The 18,988-nt window shown below is 38.3% G+C and overlaps 1 protein-coding gene across 1 annotated transcript in view; it reads left to right on the top strand.

Annotated features, from left to right (window-relative positions):
- Pard3b (par-3 family cell polarity regulator beta) overlaps positions 1 to 18,988 on the top strand; it is a 1,028,738-nt gene that overhangs the window by 613,552 nt on the left and 396,198 nt on the right. The window contains exon 16 of the mRNA XM_004626728.2: positions 4,345 to 4,389. Coding sequence (XP_004626785.1) covers positions 4,345 to 4,389 — 45 coding nt within the window. The remainder of the gene's footprint in view (positions 1 to 4,344; positions 4,390 to 18,988) is intronic.

Here is an 18,988-nt window from a genome sequence, read left to right as displayed (position 1 = left end):
GATCTATGAAGTTCAGATTCCTCCAGGTGGATGTTGTTTGGATCTGGCTGCTGTGTTCCACTTCTTTCTGCTGCAGGCGTTAGAGTTGAACCCTTTGTGTCACTCTGGCAAGATGTTCTGCTCCTGAATCAGCTGGGTGGGTCTTGCCTCTAGCCTCTTTGCAGGGAGTTCTGCTGAAGGTTTCCTCTCTGGGCCTGCGCTCTGGGTCAAATGAGGACCCGCGGGCCCCAGGTTGTCTCACTCTCCGGGCCAGGGTTCTGGGTCTGTTCAGGATCCTGCCAGGCCCCGGGTCATCTCACTCACTCGCCAGGCCTGCACTCTGGGTCTATTCGGGATATGGAGGGCCCGGAGTCATCTCACTCACTCGCCAGCCCTGTGCTCTGGGTCTATTTAGGATCCCGCGGCCCCTGTGGTCTCACTCACTCACCAGGCCTGCGCTCTGGGTCTATTCAGGATCCTGCGGCCTGGGTCATCTCACTTACTCCCCAGGCCTGCGCTCTGAGTCTATTCAGGATCCTGTGGCCCCGGTACTCTTACTCACTTGCCAGGCCTGGGTCTATTCAGGATCCTGCCGATATTATTATTCTTCAACAGAGATAATTAAGCTTAACATCACTATCTGTCTGAGCATCACATACCTTAGACATAAAATGGAACTGCTATTTTCCAATAAGCATGAATAGTCTAAAATATAAATCCCTATAAAATGTTAAAAAAAATTATACATTTTTTACACAGAAATTTAGAAATCAAACCATATACAACATTATAGCAGTACAATCCTGCTACACTTTGTTTTTCTTGTCTGTTTACTTGTATTACCTTTTTTTACAGAAACTTACTTTAAAGAGAGTATAGAAATAATTGATGTGACATTAGAAGCAGCACACATTTAGAAGACCAAAATGGCAGGTACTTTAAGCATGGTTTTAGTATTACACATTGCTGTCTGCAATATAGTTGCTTAGTTCACAGATATCAACGTATAGAGTTAGTCAGGGTAAGAATTTTACCCATTAACTACTATTTTCAAAAACTTGATGGAGATTCTTAGGACTATTGCCTTAACTGTCTTGTTTATATAAATGTAGTTTTACCCCTATCATTTTTCCTAATTTTTCTCCTTTCTCTCTCTCTCTTCATTGTTTAATCCTGAAGTTCTCTCTTCCTATTTAACTGTGTTATACCTTTCAATTTTCATTTCTTCTTTTGAGTTCCTACACTAGGGAAACAATATGATATTTATACATGTGCATCTCATATGTTTATTCATGTGAGTTTATTTTACTTAGGAGTATAGCTTCAAGTTGCATCCACATACCTACAAAGGCTTCGAGTTTATTTTTCTTTGTTGCTGAGTAATACTCCATTGTATAAACCAACACATCTTGCTTTAACTTGGTCTTAACCATCCAACAGAAAAGCATAACCATGAGGTATAAAAAGTAAAGCTACATTAATAAGCTGAGCTGTAAAAAGCTCAAGTCAACAACTTCTGACAATTTCCAGTTGTGCTGATAACTCACTATTGGACTATGTTGGTTTATTTTGCTGAATTCAAGTACCTACAATCTTTGGTCTGGCATCCAGTATGAAAAGATCCTTTAAAGACTTCTCCAAATACAGCTTCTCTAACAGCAATGGAACACCCATCGGACGAAACAAAACAAAAAAAGAGATAAAAATAAAGAATGGTTTTGTTGTGAAAAATATATATATATATATGTATATACAAGATAGTTAGCATAGATATACAGCTGATTTCTCTTAGTCCAATGAGAAGAAAAGTTTGTACTAATATTGTTTAGACAAGGTATCATATCTACATCTTGTCCTCTGAATAACTACTATGAAGACAACAATATGCAATGTATTCATTATTGTAACTGTCCTACAACCTGTTTTTAAACTTTTTCACTGCTATTTTGTGTTTTTTCCTCATTAACATTAATAAAAAAGCTTTATACATAAAAAGATTCCCAGCATATAAGTGCTTGAAAGTTTCTTATATTCAATTCATACTACTTATCATTCTTAAAATGTTCCAGATAGCAATTTTTATATGAATCTCATCACAAATGATATGTATGTTTCTTTCTCTGTAATATAGGATAATACTTAACATTTAAAGGGCATTTGATGGTAGTTACAAAGTATATAGGACAAAAACATAACCGTTATTCTTATTGTTAATCATCATCATTGATTTCCAGTGCTCTTCTTCCTACATTATAGATCCTATTATAAGTGTAGTCTAGGCATTGGATGGATAGGCTTTGCCCACCAGAAGGGCCTGACAAATACCATCTGACTTACTTCAAGCTATTTCCCTGGCCCCCCCAAATGGAATTACAGCAAGAGCTAAGTTCAGAACAGAATAACTATGGCACATTGAGTTTTTATCTATAAGGTAAAGACACAGGGCCAGCGAGATAGCTCAGCAGACTAAGCACCTGTTTAGGCAAGCGCAAGGACTGGGGCTAGATCCTTGGCACCACATGCTGAGCCAGCCCCACTCTCAGGCAAACTGAGCCAGCCATCAAGACCAGGTGTGGTGGTGCACACGTGTAACCCCAGCGGCGGGGAGTCTGAAAACAGGAAGATCACTACGAGTCCAAGCTGTGTAGTGAGACTCTGCACCGAATACATTTTAAAAAAGAAAGTAAGATGGAGGCCTATGAAAAGAAAAAGGCAGCAAAGTGGAGAGATTATGTATAGTAACAAGATCAGTTAAATATGGCTGAGCATTCTTGGCAGAGGAGGGATGGACTTGTGACTAGGACCGGTCCAGTTGAGAGAAAAGGAACAAGACCTCCCTGTTAGCAAGCTCCAGTCACCAAGTTCCCACCCTGAGCACCAGAGTTTGATGAACTAGCACTGAGAGTGGGACATGGTAAATGAATGAACAATTTCTGTCAAATATTGAAGTGGGCAGGCACAAATGCCACCCAGAGGTGATTGAAGATTAAGAATTTTGTATCTACAAAATGTGGAATATGAGTTAGTAGTTTTCATGTATTCTTCTCGACAACACATAAAAGTTATCAATGCCCCTGTGGAATGGGCTAGGAAACCTCCCTCTAAACCTTGGTAAAACTTCCATAGGGTCAGTGTTATTTCTTCCATAAATGCCCAATAAAATTCAGTGAAGCCATCTGAGTCTAAAATTTGCTTTGTAAAATAGTTTTACATATACTCTTTTTTATTTTGAGAAAATAGTTATTGGACAAAACTTTTTTGGAGAAAAAAATAGTTACTAGGCTACTGAAATTATTTCTGCTTTTTAACTTTCAAACAAAGTTTATTTTTCCACATTATTGAGGCAAGAACCTTCATTGCCCAACTGATGCCCTAAAGTATGAAGTTTCATTCTAACTTGTGAGAATAGGAACTCTTCTCAGCCCTGTGTGACTTTTACGTGCTGTTGTCTTTCAGCATGGGGTGGCTCTTTGTGAACACTTGGGGTACTTATCTCATACATGGGTGATCTTCAGTGTTCAACCAAATACATGAGGGAATTCTCAAAATTATTATAATTTCAGACTGCTGTCTTCCTGGTTCTCCATCCTGTGTTCTCCACCTGCTTTGGCTTCCCTGGACATCCTGCACCATGTCCTAAAGCCAGGGACATCACTGGCTTCTGCAATGTGTCCAGTCCCTATGCTGCTGTCTAAACACTTTCTCTGGACAGCAAGCTGGGGCTAGAGAAACCTTAGGGTTTGCTGCGTTTATTACCCGTTTCTTAGGAATCACTGTCTTTTTGAACTCAGGACCTTGCACTTGCCAGGCAGGCACGAATGCTGCTGAACTCTCTCCCCAGCCCCTGAATTACTGTCCTTCATTGACTGACATCTAATCAGTCAAATGCCACCATTTCAAAGTTTGTCCAGTGTTTTAATTGATTCATGGAATTCTACATCTTTTTTCTTTTCCTTCATTTGGAGCAAATACCAAAATCCAATCCATGGGAATTGTACATATTTTTTTTATGCTCAACAAACTTTCTAATATATTATACATGTCTAGGCTTTTAAATTTAGTTTCTTTCCTTGTAAGTATAGAAATGACAATCCAGCTAAAATGAAGTATTAAAATATTTTTTAAATATTCATAATAGATCTAACAAACATATTTCTTCATAGCTGTCTTTATAATTGTCCTCAGAAGAAACAAAGTACCACAGTGTAGGATGGAAGAAAAAATATTCTCAAGTCTTTTCCAGTAAAAGATTTTACTTGTTATGATTATATACTTATATCGATCTAGAAATAAATATATAGATATTTCAAAAAATGTCTGATTTATAAATAGGTCTAATCCTTGTCTTTTATTTCTTCTCTCTAGTACCAGATGAAAGCAAAGTACAATCATTGGCTGGACCTAGACCGGGTAAGAAATTCCTTGTAAGCAGCATTCTATTGCTCTTCCTGGAAATCCCTGTCCGTATTTCAGTAGCAGTTGGAAGCTACTTCTACCCACCCATCACTGAAAGGCTTTCTAATTAATACATGAGATGTCTCTGACATCCACAAAGATGAATTGTTGCTTGGCTGTGTGCACAGTGGTATAATGTATGCTGACTCAAAATGCTTGAAAGGAAGGAAGAAAGGTTTCCAAAAAATTATAAATACAAAATTTAAACGTGTATGCTAACTGAATACTTAACAACCAATGAAAGTATTGAAAACCAGAGAAGTTAAAAATTCATTCTCACGATGACTTTCCCATTAAAAGAGCAAGACAGAGAGCACTAGAATAGGAACGATGTGGTCATTTCTTTCTCTTAATAGGAGCAATAAAAGGGCTTCCATGCTACCAAAGAGGGCTCTGAGTGATGACTCTTAGTACTGTCTTCACTCAGGAAGGAGTCCCCAGATGTTCCTGGGAAGCCCACTCAGATCTTTCAGGGTCTCCAGAGCTTTACCACTGAAGGATCGGTTTGTCTAAGTCCCAAGGTTTCCCTTTATTGTCAAGCATTCTGCCTCCTCTTCCTTTGCCCTTACTTTTCCATTTATTTACATTAGTTGCATACATTTGAAACTACCTACTAAGCTTGCAAAAACCACAGTAATTCCTTTCCTCCAGGGATCCATTACTTTGGACAAAAATAAAAATATCCATTTGATTCTTTGAATCGTTGCTCCATGCAGCAGACAGGTTCTGATTTGTTGGCATCCCTCCGCTTCTGAAACAAAGCTGTCTCTCCCATCCCCGAGCAGCTCCTGTGTTTATGTGCCAATTATGTTTGCAGCAGTAAGTGGCCTCGATGCCTCATTACCTCCATCATGTTTTAGGGCAAAATCATTTTTTTTCTTTTCTTCCTTTTCCAGATTCTCCACTGATAGCAGTAAGATGCGGAGGTGCACAACTCTTAGAAATTTTTTTCCCATTCTTCTTAATAAAGGGCTTTAAATGATTAGATCACTGTGAAAGAAAAGATTTCCATGGGAGTCATGAATCTCCACATGCTGTGGGCTCCTACCATCCTCTTCCATTAAATTTCATACTACTGGAAATATTTTTTGGAGCTCAATAAGGAAGTTTTCTTGACTGAGGAACCCTAAGGATAACCTATCTTATTTTCATCTTAATGCATGATTTTGACCATAATTTTCTTACATTAAGACTTGAAAAGTCTTTTTATGTACTTGTGTAAGATTCAAATCAAAATAATCCATGTGGCTCTTAAGAATGTTCATCAATGTGGTCACTCAAATCACATTCTAGTCTGAGTTAAAATCTAAACAAATCACTGGTTGCCAGGAATGAGAGGCTGTTGTCTATCTTTTTAACTGAAAACATTTTCATCGTAGTATAATACTGTAATACTTTAGGTAAAAAAGGAAGTAAAAATTGGTAAGATTTTAAAGCTGTCAGCTGTTTGTAATGCTTACAAACTTCACATGGCAACTTTGCTTTGACTCAACAATACACATATCACGAGAGCCCTATAGCTTAATTATAACAGGTTTAGTTTGGACTTCACACTTTCTTTTCTTTTTATTAGTACCTATGTGTGGTACTTAATTTTTGCATTCCTTGTGTGAGCCGGTATGTGTATATAACACATATCAGTTCCTTTCTTCACCTCCTTTAATTCTTCCCTTCCCATCCTTCCCTTTCTTGATCCCCTTCACATTTGAGAAAGATCTATGACCCTACTTTCTATTATGTACCTTTTAGTTTGCTCTTTATTTATAGATTGGGATATTTTAAGGAAGATTTCTATTTTTAATGTACTATCATTCCAGTCCATTATTCTTATATTTTAAATTATTTTAAGAAGTTAAATGCTACTTCCTATCATTACACTGTTGAATTTATCACTGGGTATTTGTGGAAGCCAGTACAAATACTAAAACATAACCAAAGACTTCATAACTTTGGAGAAAAATTTCTTGTAATGAAGAGTGCTAGACAATCACCTACAACTATATAGTGCAGTGTTTCCTTAACTGAGAAAATCCAGTTAAGCATTAGAAACACTTTTTTATATCTGGAAAGATAGGTTGGCAGTCTAAGTACCTGCTTGGCAAACACAAGGACCCAGGTTCAATCCCTGCCAGCCCTGCCCTGGGTCCACTGAACCACCCACCAAAACCGAACATGGTGGAGCACTCCTGTTATCTCAGCACCTGAGAGGCTCAGACAGGAGGATCCCGTCGAGTCTGAGCTGTATAGAGAGACTCTGCACCAAATGAATAAATAACAGATTTTTTAAAAAGAAACACTTTTGAGAAAATATAGAGAAAAATATGAGACTATGCTTATACGCTTTATGCACCGACCATATACTCTCCTTCCATTTCTTACATGTATTTCTTTTGGAAAATCATTCTTAAATTATAATAATCCTTAGGAACTCACCCTTCATATAAATGCAGCTCTCTTATGTGTGCCGTCTTTGTGTAGAGACATTTTTCTTCCTTGGCACTGATGACAGGAATATAGAGGTGCTAAGGATTAAGGATCCCTTTAAGTCTGACAGTCTCTTTTGGTTGCAGAATAATTTTTTAAATATACCTAATGTAAAACTATGGTCTCAGTTTTTTACAAGCAGTGACCATACAACCAAGTTGAATGTTAACTTGTAATGTTCAATTATCCTGCTTTTCTTATGACTGTTAAAAGGAATCATGCAACTTTTGATTGTAATATCCTTCCTCCTAAATATTTAATTAAAAACTAGGATCTTCTTTGCTAAGCAAATAAAGCAACAACAACAAAAAAGCTAACTGTATTCTGTCTCTGATTCCAGAAATGTGGGCAGCTTTAATACTATGCAAGACTATCAGAAAATTAAATTAAATTGCATTGCTGACCTAAATCTCTCATCCATACTCTTATTTGGAATGATATTCAACATTTTAATAAATTCATCTGAGTTAAAATTTCTTCTGAGTCAGCTGCTTAGTGCATGGAGAGCCATTTGTGCCAAGTTCCATTTATTGGCCTGGCTTGGGTACATCCCAAATTTGTGACTAGACTTTTGGCACCTTTCCCTTGACTTAATATTTAAGTGGTTGATTCCTCAGCCCTCAGAAAAAATAAAACAAACAGGTAAAATAAGTCTTTCTACATTTTTTGCCCCAAATACAGTGTTTTCTTCAACTCTTGTGGAATCCATCTAGTATTCTTGAAATTCCTCTAAAGACCTAACATGGCAGCTTCCCCTAGCAGTGCCTGACATCTCATTACCTTGTCACGGACGAAAGCAGGATGATTCTCCTGTTGATAATCTTGCAGGGCCTCCTCCACACATGAAGGGGGTCATATCTGGGGAATGAGGCATTACAAATCAAATACCTCTTCTTCAGTTCCTTTAAGACAAAGCCATAGTTTCACTGAGCCTTGAAAAGCCAAAAATATATGAAGCTTCTTTTCCTATCTCGATAATTGATCAACAAATCCTAGAAATATGGGGGTGAGGGGCAGAAAAAAATATTTTAAACAATGTAACAAGTTAAATATTCAGAAGAACATAACAATTCAGAGGAACTAACATGAAATTTGGCATTTCCCTTGTAAAACTTATCCTTCAAGTTTGATTATACTCAGAGCCAAAAGTATGTCTAAGAAGCAATTTTTATTTTTTTCCTTTTATATGCTGAACAGAGACCTAAAGCAATAGTTTAATGGTTCTCTATGTTGCCAGAAAGGCCTTATAAATTTTACTTTTCTGAGTACTGTATTGTCTTCTTTTTTGTTTTGATTTACTGCTTGGGATCGTTTCAATATGCATTGAACTGTCTGTGGAGAGCCTTGCTGACCCAGCTCTTTAAGATGATGCAGTATTGAGGAAAGCCAAAGAGTTCTTCTTTATGAGCTCTGACGTATTAATTAGCAAAATGGACTAAAAAGCTTTCCTGTTTCTGTTTTAATTTCTTATATTCGCAAACACCTGTCTATATAGCTGTAAAACAGGCAGTTCCATGAAAGTAATGGCCAGCAGTAAGTCCAGACCTTTCCTGAGACAAGTTTATCAATTATTGAGCAAGTACTCATTAACCAGCCATGGGGATAACAATAGGCAAGATATCATGCAGCTACCAAGTTTGGTTGGAATCTTAGCACAGTTTACTGATGAAGAAAGCAAAGCTCTGGCATTTATGTACCTGATCTTCCTGCTGTTCGCTGTAGGGTTAGGGCATCAGGGCTGCTTTGGAGCATTCATGCTCTGCCTGCACATGCCTAATCATGAGAATACAGCAGTTAGATGCCAACTATCTCTCTAGTTCTAGTTGAAGGTGTAACATGTACACATCAAGACATCTGATAAATTCTTATTTCTCTTTTATAAACTCAGTTAGCTGAGCAAAGAATACAGTAGCTAAATTCTCTATCAGACTACCGTAATTCAGTAAATAGAGAGACATCTTAGCTGACCATTCTTGCTTTTTGTTTCCCTGCATCCATGTGTGTGTATATATGAACGTGTGAGCCACACTGAGATATGTATGAGAGAGTATGCACATGATATACAGAAATGATGCACATGTGCGTATGATGTGTACTCTTATAGTGACGCTGAGAGTTTAGCATTGAAGTTGCTGTACTGGTACACCTTGCACTTGGTTCTAAAAGGCAGTGCATGTGAACTTTAAGCCTAGACTTTTCAAATGCGGCCTCTGAAGTCTCTGGACCCTTGTAAAAACACAAAGCTTTTAAAAGCATAAGGGGATTAGATAGTGTAATACAAACAACAGCTATAAAGTGAAATTTTATACATTGTACTCTCTGTGTAGTCCATATTTTATAGAATATCAAAATTAAATCATGCATTTAAATTTGGAGATACCAACCTGATCTTTTTCATATGAAGTTTTCTAATTAGGTTGCTTTTTTCATAATTTTTTATGGTTACTCTTGATGAAGAACCAAAATTTTAGTGTTTGTTCCTCTGGATTTGAATTCTATTTTCTTTCTTCATCAGTTGGTTCAGGTAACACAGCATGTATCTGTTTGGGCAAACATCTGTACTGGTACCTTAAGCTTCTAAAATTTGCTATATTAGATAAATATGGTTTTAAACACAAGCAAAGTCTATATTTTCTCATGCTCCAGCTTTCCTTTACATTTCCACAGGATTCACGAAGTTACCACGGGAAAATCAGCAATTTGTCTAGAAATCTTCATAGAGAAACTTGACTGTACGCAGCTGTGGTATTTGCTATGTTGCAAAAGATTAGTGAATTCTGTAGTCTATAAAAGTTAACGAATCAAGTTGAATTAGAAATGAGTCTGTCAGTCTTTATAATATCATTTCCTACTCAAATGTAAAGGAAGTCTGTGCATCTGAGTATCCTGGGTTAAATAGACTTTTTCCAACTGAAATTTGAAATTGAATGGTTGTAGTCCCTCTATTTATGCCCAGTGTGACAGTTATTGTGGAAAGTACTAGAGACGCAAAGAGAAATAAGACATGGGCCTGCCATAAAAAATGGTTTATAATGTGGGAGGAGGGAGAGAGAACATAAATGTTTGACAGTGTATCTGTTAGATCCTTTTATGCTGAAAAGTATAATACAGGAATCTCACAGAGGAAACATTGCTTGGTTCTGTTTCGTACCCCTTGGGGAGTTGTCCTGTTTCAGAAAAGAAGCATCTTCCATAACAGTGAGCTAAATAGAAGTTAGGTATGTGTAAAGGTATGAAAAGATGACACAATAAGCAGTTCTTTGTGCAAGAGCAGCAAGGTGAAGTGACAAGGTGCCGGCTTGAGCAACTAGGCCGAGATTAGATCACAAGCAACTCCTGCCAGATCCAAAAGTATTTTACCCTCCCAGGTCAGAGAGTCTGAAGAGATTTAGGAGGAGAGTAAGCACTTTGGTTTTCCAGTAATATCAATCCAGAGGTCAGGAAGGCTAGAAGGGGAAAAAAAAAGATAAAAGATGAATGTAATATGAGTTATGGGATTAGAAATGAGAATGTAAATGGAAGTGAGAGGTATGTCAGCAAACAGACTTGAGGTTATTTCTTTTTAATTAAACTTAGTGGGTAAATGAAAAGAGGTCCCATTTTGACTGTCAGTGTATTGGTTAGCTATTGCTATGGCTATGCCTCATAAAACCAACAGTACGTGTTTATTTTTTGGTCCCATCTCTTCAAATAGGCTGGAGTTTGCTGAGCTCAGCCATGTATGGGTTTAGTTCCAACCACCAGAATAAGACCAGGTTCTCTGCACATGTTCCGTATCCTCTGAGGACCACTGTTTTTGGAGGTGTGTATCTTTGATAACCAAATAAAAAGGAGAAGAAGGCCAGAGGCTGTGTGTCAGAGCCTTCACCCCTTAGACAATGGCAAAGGTGGTAGAAGGCAAGGATAAGCATGAATAGAGGGAAGAGTGGTGGACTGGTTTGAGCTGTGAAGGAACAGGACTGTACGTGAAGGTAGAGGAGCAGTGTATGGAAAGTGGGAATGAGAACCAAGGAGGCTGAGCCACCTTGCAAGATGACCTGCATGATGCAGGAGAAGCTTCGAGGGAGAGGGCTGTGGGGGGAGCAGAATTCCAAGGAGGCTTCTGGAGTTCAGTTAAAGTAAAAGGCAAGGAGGTTTCAGAGATGACATTGAAAGTAAGCAGTGTTTTGTCAACTGTGGAAAGATGGTTGCACTCAAGAAGGCAAGTCTGGGACAGTGAGGAAGTGCACCAGTGAGAAAAACTAAAAATACAGTGTTATGAGGTTGGCAGCACAATAAAAATTAGGTGATATGGTGGCCCAGACCATGGCAGTGATGGAGCATAGCAGTGTGATGGGCCTGGTTTGTTTAAGTGGCTTTGAAGCTGCCAAGCGGGTGAATCCTAATTTGTTTGATGAGTAGAGAAAAGACTTACATTCCTATGGACTTATTGATGTCTAATGGACTATTATAAAGAGCTTTTGTCGGCTCCAGACTTGACAGTTGCAGCATTGGTTCCTTCGCCTTGCTCTTACTGCCTGCTGGTGCCTGTGTCCAGCATAGAGTTGGTGTCTGACTGCCTTATGTATCAGAATGAGTAAAGAGATTAATTTATGATCCATTGGGATTATGGGTTTTAGTACTGCTGAGATTATGGGTGTGAGTACTTCCCCAGCCTGCGGTGGATAGCCTGAATGCAATTTAAGAGGGACAGACTTCCTCTCTGTTGCCATTGTTGCTGCCACTCCTCCATTTTGCTGGTGCTCTCTGCTGCTGCCATTAACTGCTGCCCTCTGCCATGTGCCACTCTGCTTGGAACCAGCTGAGTATGGACTAAAACTTCCAGTGACTGTAAGCTAACTAAACCTTTCCAACCTTCAAAAAAAAAGAGCTTTTGTCTCTGATGAAGGAAGATATCAAGAATTTGCATAAAGAAGTGGTTCCAAGGCATGGAAGAAAAGGTGCTTAACTTTCTCTAGGTGTTGAAATTGAGAAGTAACTAACAGTGAATTTCAGTAGACAGGAGTAAAAGCAAAGCAAGCTAAAGTGAAGGAGCTCAAGGGGGCACAGGAGGTGGACACACCATAGATGGCCAGAAAGTTGGATACAGAAGGGTGGAAAGGAGAGGGGAGGAGGAGAAACAAGAAAAGTTGTTTTTATTTTTCTGTTATTAATGAGAAACTCTGAGTTAACAAGGTGCCCAAGGGAAAGAAAAAAAACATTAGAGATAACAGATGAACTATATTGGGATATGTATAAGTTAATCAAGAAAACTTGGATTTACTTCTATGAAAAAAATATATTTTATATAAACACACACACACACACACACATTCCCCTCTTCATTCAAGGACTGGATAGAAAAGGAACTATCGTATTTCCCAAACTAAAATGTGGTGTTTTTTGTTTTGTTTTTTTTCAATACTGGGGATTGAACTTGGGACCTTATGCTTGCCAGACAGGCGCTTATTCTACTGAACTATCTCCCCAGATCCTAAAACGTTTATTTTCTTTTGCAATTACATTTTCAGTTTTCTGCTTAGGTCACAGAATATTAGAACTATATGGAATGTTATATTCCTGGCTTAATGAACTTATTTTAAAGAAGAGTGAAGTCTAGAAAACAGGAGAGTGAGCCCCATGAAGGGTCCAGCTGTTTAGTGTCAGAACTGAGGCTCACACCTGATTTCCGTATCACCAATGTCGCATTTTACCAATTTTACCTGAAAAGTAATTTTACAGGTGTGTGCCAATACACTTGGAAAAGCTTGAATTTTATTTTTAAAACCATGTACCCTATTTATAAATTCCAATGAAGTTATAATATCGCCCAGGAATGATGAAAATTTTTCAGAAAGCATTGTGATGTCATTTTTACCTGATGTAAATTGTATATGGGTGTGTATACACATGTGAGTGGCACAAGTGAACTGTTTTAGAGGACAGGAGAAAGGGGACCACTAAGAGATGTATGCTTCGAGAAAGGAATTGCCTACGTCACAGTTGTTCCTTCACCTGGTCCCTGTGAGTGTCAGTGCTTGGTGACATCCTCGGTGCCCTCCTGCACCTTGTCATCACTTGCCCTCCCAGCCTTGCCTCTTGCAGCACAGCCCTCAGCCTCCTGTGATGCGGAGTACTGCTCATCATGGCTCGCTGGCCCGTTCTTCTCTTGGATGCCTCAGAGCCCAGCTGAACTCTTTCAAGGCTCCTGCAGACGGGGCTCTCTCCCTGCTTAGCTTCAGCTGTCTCCAGCCTTTTCTCTTGTACTTCGTCAGCTTCTCCAGGCTCCCGCTGCTGCTCCAGAGCCATTCAGCCCTCATCCAAGATAAGAGAAACAAACAAAAAACTGTTTCCTGTCTCACACATACAACACAGAACACTCAACTATCCAGCACAGCACAGTTGCCCTGTCGACCTTTCTCCAGCAAAAGCCAACTGCGGGTCCTACTATTCAGTTCAGTTCTGATGCACTGCACCTGGAGCTGTGGGCTGCTCACAGTTCAGATGCCGTCACAAGCTCTTGTGATCTATACTTCTGCCAATTCCTGGTAAATTGGGGTTTCCGTAGTAGTCTTATTGGATGCAATTAATTTCTGGAGTAACTCACAGAGCTCAGGAAAATGCTTTGCATACATTACCTAGTATAATGAATAGTACAGGGCCAGCCAGATAGCTCAAGAGATCACAGTGCCTGTGTAGGCAGACACAGTGGCTGGGGGTTTGATCCCAGGCCTGCTGTGGTGATTGAGACTGGGCATGGTGGCACAGTCCTATAATCCCAGCTCTTGAGAGGCTGAAAAGCAGGAAGGATCATTGTGAGCTCTATCTGTGTGCTGAGACCCTGTAAACCCTGTACTTAATACATAAATAATAATAATAATGATAATAATAATAATAATAATAATAATAAAGAATGTTACAGAGGATGCAAATGCATGGTCAGGTGAAAGAGAGGCACATAACAAGGGGTGAGAGCAAGGTCTGACCACCACGTCCTCTCCCCATATCGCAAACTCCAGGTACTGCCAGGTGCTCAGCAATCCAGAAGCCTCAGATTGATTATATCCTTGATTGCTTATATCCCTAACCATTGGTGGGCACTCAACCTTCATTCCCTCCTCCTCCCCGGAGTAGGACTGACAGTTTCCGCTGTCTCATCTCCACAGCCAGCCCCCATGTCCAGGTGCTTTAGTAGCGCTGGCAGGCATCTTGATAGGTAACAGCACACTGGAGATTCCAGATGTTTTAGGAGCTGAGTACCAGAAAATGAGACAAAGACCAAATGTTACTTCTTTATCGTAGTCCCTAAGATTGCTCTCAGACCATTTTTTCACTTTCTTTGGTCAGTAGCCATTTCTCCCTTCTACTATTGATATTCCTGAGACCCCCATCTTTTCCTTTATAGAACAACTCTTATATCTATTGCAAAAAAGAGGTGGAGGAGCAATAAGCCATTTATTACATCAATATTTACAAGTACCATGTACTCAGTAGAACCATGTGGACTATGAACTACAAATTGGCATAAAAATGAATTCTGCCCCTAGCGTGCTCTTGGCTAAAAGTGTAGCCAAAGAGTGAAAATATTATATTCTTAATATGTAAATTAAACACCTAGCAAAAGTCATACTAATTAGCTTTACTGAGAAAGAAGATTAGGACTGGGGATCTAATGCACATTCTGCTTTACCTAGATAGTATTGAAATCTTACCAACTAGTTAATGAATTACTGATTTTAAAAACCTAATAATGTTTTTAAAAATTATTTTAATCAATACAAAATTTTATTTACCATGTACACTGTGATATTGGAAATATACACATATTGTAGGTGTACTTACATACACAGTGTAAGATTGAATCTAGTTAATACCAAATGGATTATCTCACATAATTATCACCTTTGTTGAGAACATTTAATGTGCACTCTCAGTATTTTTCAAGAATACAGTATGTCATTAACAGTAGTCACTATGCTATACAATAGATCTCTTGAGTTCATATTTTCTAACTATAAATAAGTATTCTTGACCAATGTATCCTCTAGCTGCTTTTTAATACTTTAGAGTATTAAATATTTTAAAGCATTTGCACGTGTTGTGAAACATCATTTATTGAATCTAACACTAGGAATGTACAAATGGGAGGATTTTGTACTAGAACCAGAACAGATTATGTACAGAAGAACCATGAGAAATAAGACAGTTTCTATTTTCTGGGAGGAAGTTGAAAGGCTGAGTCTCAGTATTACATGGGGAAGCAGTTTGGGAAGCAGAGGTCATTTGGGGGGAAAGGGAATGGAAAAAGGCTTAACTCTGAGACCTCTCATTTCATTATGGCTGGAAACAGAGCCATAAGGAAAACCATTTAGGGAATATTTAGCCTCCCGTTAATTTTTGGTATCCAGGGGGAAAGGAACTTAGTCTTTATAATTTATTTAACAAGGCACTCATGTGATGCCATGGACAAAATGTTCCTTTTGAGAGGTTCGTCATACCCAACTGCATCCATTAAAATCAGACTTAATCATAAAAGAGCTAATGTTGAGTGTATCAAAATTAAAAAGAAAATTTTCAGCAACCTAGATTACTTCTTGCTAAAATAAGCAAATGCAAATGCATTCCCATTCTACTGATAATTAAAAACCACATAGCCACATAAAACAACTTCAGAATTCCACTCCATCAGAATAGAATGAAGCCATTCAAAGTTACTTTATGAACAGAAAAACCTTTCATTAACCAATCAGTTTTTAAAACTTACATACTTTTTAAAGCCAGGCAAGCCAAACCACAACTATGTAAATAAATAAGCATGCAGCTAGTTTTTAAAATATCATGACTTGCCATCAGTGAGTTTTTAGAGATATTTAGAAACATTTCCACTGAACTGGTGCTGGAAACATTTTGCTTGCTGTGCAACAGACCTCAGAGAAAATGCTATCCTTTGATTCAGTGATTTGGCAGTCTACTTTACTTAACTGGAGTAGTTACATAGGAACACATGTTTTACTTTTAAAAGTTACTTATTAATATAAATAAAATATTTAGCCATTTGTAAAATTGACATGTTTTTATCTAAAATTGTAAATTTATTTAAAGAAAATTATTAAGAAAATAGCACTATGAAATGCTGTGTAGACATAGCAAAATAGTATGAAGTGGTCTCATAGTCTGATATAATTAGGGGAACATTGTTCTTTCAGCTTCCCTCACTGTGTCCATGATTTCCATCATCATGCTGACACGCATAGCTCAGAGAAGTGCCTCCACACTGAGATTTCCAGATAGTTCACACTCATACTGTGAGTCATACTTCCTGTCTATGGGCCAGTACCTTCTGTTCTGATCAAGCGTCACCTTCCTCCGTGAGTGGGGCACACCTTTACCTAATGCCGCAAAAGTCTCAATCAAATCTAACCTGAGTTATATTTTCAGACACATTGTCCAATAGGTTGGTCCCATTACAGAAGGAAACTTGCTGTCCTACTTTCCATGTGGGCCTGGGAAGTTTCACTAACTCAGAAGCAACCTGGACCTTTTTTATCATTCAGCAGGAGACCACATCCATCCAATAGCTTTATTTCCCACCTTTTCCAGAGCCACTATCACCAGGAGATCTTCAGGAGTCTCCTAAGTAACCCACCTTCACCCTTTTCAACACAGCAGCCAAAGACACTTTTGGAAAACATGAATCAAAGTGTCTGACAAGTGTTAAAATCCTCGGATGGCTTCCCATCATTCCTAGAAAATAATCTCATTCATAGAATGATGTGTATTTCCAACTGTCATTCATGAAGCCAGGCCTCTACTGCCCTGCCTACCTTTTCAGCCTTGTCACCAGTCCTTCCTCTTCCTAGCCTTTAGCCAATGTCACCTCACTATTTCTTGAACAGGTCATCGTGTTGTCTCTTCATGCTCTTTGCATCCATGCATTTCCTCTGCTCAGAGTGATCTCCCTTCACTTCATCTGACTTAGTCCCTCTGCTTCACTCCTCAAATTTCCTTTCTTCAAATACATCTTCCCCAATAACTTCATACAAAACAGTACCCAACAAGAAGTCCCTTTCTATCACATTGTTCTATGGATGTCCCTATAGCATAGTCTATCATTAAAGGGTGCAGATTAGTGTTAGTGTTTGTGCTTATCTAACTTACTATGTCTCTTCTGTCTCCAGAATGTGACCTTCACTAGGGCAGAGACCTCACAGTCCAAAGCCAAAAGTGTCATTTGACACAAATTCAGGCGTCCTTTTCTCAATATTTGCTGTCACTTTCCTGATACGTCTTTTTTAAAAATCTTTTGTTATTTATACATTTGGTACAATGTGTCCCTACCCAGCTCAGACTCATAATGATCCTCCTATCTCAGCCTCCCCAGCACTGGGATTACAGGCGTGTGCCTCCATGCCCAGTTTGAGTAGCCAGCATGGTCAACCCAGGTTTCCAAAGCCAGTATGGTATTCAGTACCGGAGATCAAACTCAGGTCTTTGTTCTTGCCAAGCTAGGGCTTAGACCGCTGAGATAGCTCCCCAGCCCTCCTGATATATCTTTTGCATAGTATCAAAACTTTCCAAATCTGATGCTTTATGTGTACTTCTTATCCTAACAAATAACTGGACTCTGTTTTGATGGTCAGTCTAACAATCTGCATTATAAGTGGGGTTTTAGAACATTTACATTAATTGTGATTACTGGCATCTTTAGATTTAATGTTTATCCTCTATTTTATATTTGAATCATTTTAGTGGCTATCATTCTTGTCAATTTAGGAGAAAACTAGCTTTTTAGATCCAATTTTTATGCTGATTTGGAAATTATGGTCCACATTTTTATTATACATACTGAACAAAATCTAAAATTAGTTCATACATAATTCTTCTCTGAAACAACACAGGCAACTGAGAATTCTAGCTCCCTCTATATCCTTCTACTTTTTCTACTATTTTCTATTCTGTTTTATTTCTTATTTTTGATCCTGGAAATTTATACATTAATTTTAACATCTTGAGCATCCAATATTTATTCAAACTCACCCAAATATTTACTATTTTCTTTTCTCACATTTCTTCCTTACTTTATAGACACTTTTTTTTCTTTCTTCTTTTGGAAATATGCTTTCTAGGTAACTTTTAATGATGGTTAGTCTGTTGATTCTATCGTTTTATCAGAAAATGTCTTTTTCTTGACTAGTTTTATTGTGTATCTAATATTTGGGTGAAAGAGCATTGAAAACATTTTTTACTATGGCCTTGATTTTACTCTGAAAATTTAGGCATCAGTCATATGTCTTGTCCATTTTGCTTCTTTGTGTGGAACTCTAAGAGTAGCTAGTGCACACATCTAAACCACAGTAAGCTATATTCCCTACATCCTCTTTGATATTTTTCTATTCCCTTGACTTTGCATTCCATTCTAAATAGCTTTAATTCAGTAGCTAAATTTCTTTCATGTTTCTACTGACTGTCATTCATGCTAATGTGTTCCTTATGTGTTAAGTAATTGCTGTTTGACTTAGGGTGGGGTCATCCTTGGTTGAATTTAGCATTTGTGAATCATGGAGATTCCCATGATGCCCATGCTTTCCTTCAGAGAGAAAAAGATGTGCTGCTTCTAGGGCACTCGCTCAACATTGCCAACTGGGGATCACTTTCATTTAATTTCTTGGCTGACAGTTTAATTGATTGGGAGGAAATAAATTTGATTTAATGCCTCTAAGAGGTAAATCCTTTGGTTGCAAATCCTCAAAGGAAGATGTTGATTATTGTGGTTGTTCCTACCTAGTGCCTAACAAGATAGATTGCTTTGAACTCACTTTGCTAGGGAGTGTATTCTGAGAAAGAGGTTTCTTCAACCCACCTTCTAGTAAGATTTTAAGCCCTTTGGGGCCAGTGCTCTAACTCTTCTGGTTTGGACTTGACTCCCAGATCCTATAAACTTCTACTATCAACCATACCTTCAGATTCCTGGAATCAACATTTTCCAGAAGGCAATCTCAAACTTCAAGTGTGGCTGTTGACCACTGCTTATTCATTTTTTTTCAAAGTTTTATTGATAAACAGATAACAATGAGACAGTTTCAAATCAAAT

The sequence above is a fragment of the Octodon degus genome, unplaced genomic scaffold (genome assembly GCF_000260255.1).
Source record: "Octodon degus isolate 3935 unplaced genomic scaffold, OctDeg1.0 scaffold00016, whole genome shotgun sequence".
NCBI lineage: Eukaryota > Metazoa > Chordata > Mammalia > Rodentia > Octodontidae > Octodon > Octodon degus.
This window is presented reverse-complemented; position numbering and strand designations above follow the sequence as displayed.